Source organism: Bison bison, unplaced genomic scaffold (genome assembly GCF_000754665.1).
Source record: "Bison bison bison isolate TAMUID 2011002044 unplaced genomic scaffold, Bison_UMD1.0 scf7180017864363, whole genome shotgun sequence".
NCBI classification, from domain to species: Eukaryota; Metazoa; Chordata; class Mammalia; order Artiodactyla; family Bovidae; genus Bison; species Bison bison.
Genome location: NW_011494935.1, coordinates 381,932 through 388,172, shown reverse-complemented (window position 1 = coordinate 388,172; position 6,241 = coordinate 381,932). Strand labels below are relative to the sequence as shown.

The following is a 6,241-nucleotide window of genomic DNA, read 5'->3' as shown; positions in this document are numbered from 1 at the left end:
GATCAGGCATCTGTCTCGTGCCTTGTCCCTCAAGGACTCGGGGTTTGCCATAGGGCTTCTCTGGAGGGCGGCTAGCATCTGGGCATGGCTTGTCTCTTTCTTTCTCTCCTTCTCCTGGGCCTTGGCCTCCTTCTCCTGTTCTCTGTTATAAAAGGTATTGGCGGCCGTCTGGACCATCTCATCTAAAGAGGCAGCAGGGTCCTGCTGTTGTAGCTGCTGTAACTTAATTCTGATATCTGATGAACATTAGGACAGGAATTTGTCCTTTAAAATCACCCGTCCCTCGTAAGAGTCTAAGTTCAGGTTGGTAAACTTTTGGAATGCCTCTTTTAGCCTTTCCAGAAAGATAATGGGGTTCTCATTGGGCTCCTGAGTTATTGCTGAGACTGGGCACAGTCCCACAAGTAATAGGCTTCTTTATGTTTCCATGGGTGGACTTCCTTAGGGGTGAGTCTTTCTGAAGCTTTTCCTACCCAGAACTGTTGCCACCTGAGAGCCAGGCGTCCCCGGGTCAGGGTGCAGATCCCCAGGCAGGCTGAAGTGTGACAGCCTCCTAGAGATCGGATCCCCAGGCATGTCGAGGCATGACGGCCTCCCGAGAATTGGGTCCGTAGGCAGGTCGAGGGGTGACGACCTCCTGGGACCCCTGGGACTAGAGGATCCCCAAACAGGTTGAGGCATGACAACCTTTCGAAGACCAATCCCTAGGCAGGTCAAGGTGTGATGACCTCCAGGGATACCCCAGACTGGAGTTTGGGCGTCCCCAAGATCTCCAGTGTGACCAGTATTGGGTAGGATTAGGGGGTTGAATATTACAGAGTATTTCCCTCCTAAGGCCAGCTATTTTCTGGTTGTCTCTCCAGAAGATTGTACAGGCAACCTTGTGGGTCTGGATGGGGCTCAGGAAAAGAGCATGAAACAGGAGGGAAGGGGGCAGAGCACAACCTTTGAAAGAATGACATAGCACAAGGGTATAATGTAAACCAATTAAAATCAGTTGGGTCCAAGATGACAAATCAAATTCAAGTAAACCTTACTCCTCAATCTATAAGCCAACAGACACACCCAGAGGTGGCAGGACAGCTCCAAGTCACAAGGGAGGACAGAGTTGTTCCCCAATGGCTGGGATGATTCTCTCACTTATTAGCATATGAATTCCATCCCTTCACAAAACCTAGCCAGGCCTAATTCCATGGCCCCAGCCCTTGCCCTCCGCAATGGTTCACACCCTGAAGAGTGGCTTCTCTCTGGATCCTAACAAATCCATCTCTTATCGCTTTTTTTCTCAATGAATTTTTGCAATGAGACATCAGAGCCTGAGTTTCATTAGTTTTGGCTGGGCTTGAGTCCCGGTAGAGAGCTGAAGGACAGGAGGAAAAAGCAGTGGGAAAAACGTGCCAAGGAATCCCCTTCATAGCCCACTGGAAGATTTGCTAAATATCTGACTGGTGCTCACACTTTCATCGGTCTGATCCTTGGCACAGAGAAGAGGAAGGACAGAAGAACCCCCACCGGCTTGTGTAACAGCTACTGGGGCTAAGCAGATAGCGCCTTTGGGACATGCTGAGGAGTAGCTTCTCCAGAGTCCCTCAATTGTGTCTCCTGCTGCCCGCCTATTCGCGGGAGGTTTGAGGAAACAAGAAATGAGAGATTGTAAAAGTCCCTCCAGCCATAGGAGTGAGGACCTCTTACCTTAACCAGAGGTCTTCTGGAATCTGAGACTGGACCTCGTGAGCTTTCTGCTGAGTTCGTTTTTCACTGTCCTGGTTTCCAGCACAATGGGCCTTCTCCTGTGCTGGGTTTCTTCGCCTTCCGCTTCTAGCTCAGGAGCTTTGCTGAGTTGGGCTCCTGTTGTGCTTGGCCTCTTCCATGCAGAGGTTGTTTCAGCTAGGTTAAAACCGAGTCATGGCACCATAGATGTCACGCGAGTGTATGTTCCTCGGTTCTTTGTCTCATCACAGCAAAGATTTGGAGCATTGGACATTAAAGCCCTCATTGCATCACAGCTCTTGGGTCTTGGACAAACCGTGCTACAGCTCTTAGGCAAATCAGTGTTACAGCTCTATTTTATTTAGAAGATAGCAGGACAGTGAGAGAGAAAGAAAAGAGCGCACGCACATGGGAGAGAGAGTCCGTGAGAGAGCGCTTTGGCTCTTCCTTTTATATGTTTTTTCCTCTACCTGGGCCTGCCCTATGCAAATTGGGCTTAGCCAGGAGTGCTGTTTGTTTTGCCTGAAGTCTTCACTCTGGTCCTCGGACCTTCCTTTGACCTTCCTTGTCTTTTAGCCACCGCCATTTTGGACTCCTTTTCCCTATTCTACCTACCTAACATCCTGATACTTTCTCTCATAAATCTGTCCTATTAGGAAGTAATCCTGAATACAGAAAGACATTTATCTGATGTTTCATCCTCAAATATATCTGGTTAATAATAATACTGCTAAAGAATATGTTTACCAGAAAAATGCATATGTTAAATTTACAAACTCAAGATATAGTTAGATAATTTCACACAGCATAAACTATATAAAGAACAAAATGAAAATAAAATTAAAGCTAAAATTTTGAGACCTTATGCTCTGGTTTCTCTTTATTTACAGATGGTGTAACCTCTTACCATCAAGTGACTGGAGTGGCGGGTCAGAGTGTCACTCTACCCTGCTACTATAATGGAGAAGTCACAAGCATGTGTTGGGGCCGAGGGGCATGTCCTTGGTTTGATTGCGGAACTAACATCATCTGGACTGACGGATACAGAGTCACCTATCGGAGGGATGGACGTTATCAGCTAAATGGAAATATTCGTGGAAGGGATGTGTCTTTGACCATAAATAATGCTGCCGTGTCTGACAGTGGCTTGTATTGTTGCCGAATTGAGGTGAGAGGGTGGTTCAATGACATAAAAACCACCCTAGAGTTGAGGATCAATCCAGGTGAGCTTATCTTCCTACTTCTTTGATCACTTCCTGTGGGTTCCCAGAGATAAGAGTTTTCTGTTTGATATTAACTTTCTTTTCCTTTAGTAGGGAAAGAAAAGTTTCCTATGATCTTGTTTTCAAATAACTCTTCAACAGAATATCTTGTATTTGTGTAGCTGACGCTGTTGCTGCTGCTCTAAGTCGCTTCAGTCGTGTCCAACTGTGCGACCCCATGCACTGTAGCCCACCAGGTTCCTCTGTCCATGGGATTTTCCAGGCAAGAGTACTGGAGTGGGATGCCATTGCCTTCTCCATGTTTTTGTGTAGAGTGAAGTGTTAAGACTAACCTTGATTCAAGACAGTAGGCTAGAGGATCTTCCCAGTCAGCAAACTGTCTCCTGAAGCAGTGCTTCAGGAACACTAGTTGGTTCATGAAAAAGCATTCACTGTTCCACACTGAAATATAGTGAGTATTTTTATGGAGCTGAATTTCTTCTTCTTGAATATCTGACCTTTTCTCTGAGGTCATTTATTTGGAGAATTTTCAAATGTTCTTTCTTAACATTTTAAGACTCATAGAGAGTTTCACACATATAAAACAGGTAATATAAGGTCCTGTCAAATAGATGTATCATTTGGTTTTGACAATTGTCAACTCAATTTTGTTGCATATACGTTGAAAGAGTCTATGTAGTTTCATCCCCTCCCTCTACCCTTGGAATTTTTGAAGCACAATTCACACCATATCATGGCTCAGCTGGTAAAGAATCAGTCTGCAATGTGGGAGACCTGGCTTTGATCCCTGAGTTGGGAAGATCCCCTAGAGAAGGGAATGGCTACCCAGTCCAGTATTATGGCCAGGAGAATCCCATGAACTCTATAGTCCATGGAGTCACAAAGAGTTGCACACAACTGAGTGACTTTCACTTTCACTCACATATCACTAAATTGCTTGTTTAAAAATTAAAATTGCCCTATTGCAATATGAGAACATTTTCATCTCAATAACTGTTCACTTTTGGCTTTTAAGAATTTTGTGAAATCCAAAAGTCTGGGAAGTTTATGTGTTTTTATCTTGATGTAGACATTTTAATTTTTCTTACCACTTGGTGAAAGGAACAGGTTCTAAAGGATTTCCTGGTTTCTGGTGCTCTTTCATAGTAAGTATTCTCCAACTAAAGTTTCCAATGAAAACAGAACCCAAATCAGAGCCTATATAAATCTCTTTTTTAGTTTAAATGAACTTGATATTTTAATTTGATAATTTTTCCTAACTTCATCAAGGACACTTAGCTTATTTGATGAAAGCAAGTAAAATCAGGTCAATTGTGATGCAGAAAATAGCTGACTCCAGGAAAACATCTAGGAGGCAATTTAAGAAAGCCAAAAGATGCTGGTGCTATATACATGTGTGTGGAGGCAGGAGGCTGTGTGTGGGGAAAAGATTATTTTTGGAGTTGTGAAATTATATGATTGGTCTGGAGGAAGAAAGAAATTAATGGGGACATTTATAGTGCTTATAAATTCTTTAATAGATGAGTATTTGCAAAGTCACTGCTCTGTCCAGTGGAAAACGGGTTCATAACTGAGTCAAAGTGACTCTCTGCCTCCAAGCCAATACTTTACTTGAGCTTTCTTAAACTTTTCAGAGAATGAGCTTACTTTCAACCTCTCTCAGGACTCTTTCTCAGCAGTTTTTCCTAGCCTTAGTGTCCTAGCTTCTTCCTTAGGAAGTATTTACTCCTGAGCAAGACACATTAGTGAAACAAACTGATTAAATTTCCTCCTTGTTATACTCCTTTGATCAGATGTTTTTCTTGCTTCCTCTTTTCCTTAGGTTTCGTTTCAAACTGCATGGAGGGGATTGAGACAGCACTGTTCTTCAAAATCTTTAACTACACTATTAGACCCAGGTTGACAAACTGTAGCCATAGGACCAGATCAAATTATAAAATAAGCTCACCAACAGTTTTTTTTTTTTTAATGAATAAAGGTTTATTAGAACACAGCCTCATCCATTCATGTATATACTATTTATGACTGTTTTCAGGGCTTCCCAGGTGGCATATGGCATCTGTGTTATCCAGCGTATGTTAATGATGTGGATTAATCCATATTTAGGATGCAGATATGTTGGGAGGGTACCCTTATAACTGACAGAAGTGAATGCTATTTATTTGGTCAATATTCTGGTTATTTGGAACTACTATTTGGGTTCTAGTCATGTACTGCTCAGAGGACAAGACAGCTTCAGGCTCTAGACACTTTCCCCTCCCTCACAGATGCTTATGAAGATATGTAAATCTGATATGTATGACTAGTCTTTACAAACTGCTTCAACACAAATCCCATGTGTCATTTTTGAATAGCAACACCTCCCACATTATCATCCTTTAAATGCCACTGTTGCCTTGTTGTGACCATGTCTTCACTCCCTCCTCAGTCACAGATTCTAGTTGACCCATGACAAGAACTTGGAGTTCATGGGAGATAAGTGCCGAATTCTGCCTGGGGACAGTCTCCGTGGTTGTGTTGGTGCACAGGCCCAGCACGAGTCTCTTGTTTCCTGCTGCTTGACGAATACCTGCTTTCATGTTGATTTCTAGCTCCACCTACAACGACAACGACCACCACCACTGCTACTACAACAACAACTACCACCACTACTCTAACAACCACCACCACTACTCCAAGAACAACCACCACTACAAGAAGGACAACTACCACCACTACGCCAAGAAGAACCAATAGAAGAAAGAGAGCTGCCACCACTACTCAAAGAAGAAGCAATAGAAGAAAGACAACTCCCAGCACTACTCTAAGAAGAAGCAATAGAAGAAAGACAACTCCCATCACTACTCTAAGAAGAAGCAATAGAAGAAAGACAACTGCCACCACTACTCGAAGAAGAAGCAATAGAAGAAAGACAACTGCCACCACTACTCCAAGAACCACTACCACCACCAGCACTACTCCAAGAATAACCACCACTATAAGAAAGACGACCATTACCACTACTCCAAGAACGACTACCACTATTCCAACAACCACCACGGCTACTCCAAAAACAATAACCACCATGACTCCAACAAGCACCACGACTCCAACAACCACCACCACCACCTCCACTACTCCAAGAACAACCACCACTACAAGAAAGACAACCACTACTACTATTCCAAGAACGACTACCACCACTCCAACAACCACCACTACTACCCCGAAAACAACAACCACTACCACCACTTCCACTACTCCAAGAACAACCACCACTACAAGAAAGACAACCATTACTACTACCCTAAGAACGACTATCACTATTC

The 6,241-nt window shown here is 43.5% G+C and overlaps 1 protein-coding gene across 1 annotated transcript in view; it reads left to right on the top strand.

Moving 5' to 3' along the window:
* The window catches only part of LOC104999756 (hepatitis A virus cellular receptor 1-like), a 12,225-nt gene extending 6,556 nt beyond the window's left edge, over positions 1-5,669 (top strand). The window contains exons 2-4 of the mRNA XM_010855342.1: positions 2,601-2,933; positions 4,756-4,831; positions 5,525-5,669. Of these exons, the coding sequence (XP_010853644.1) occupies positions 2,601-2,933; positions 4,756-4,831; positions 5,525-5,669 (554 nt within the window). The remainder of the gene's footprint in view (positions 1-2,600; positions 2,934-4,755; positions 4,832-5,524) is intronic.
* The last annotated feature ends 572 nt before the right edge of the window (positions 5,670-6,241 follow it).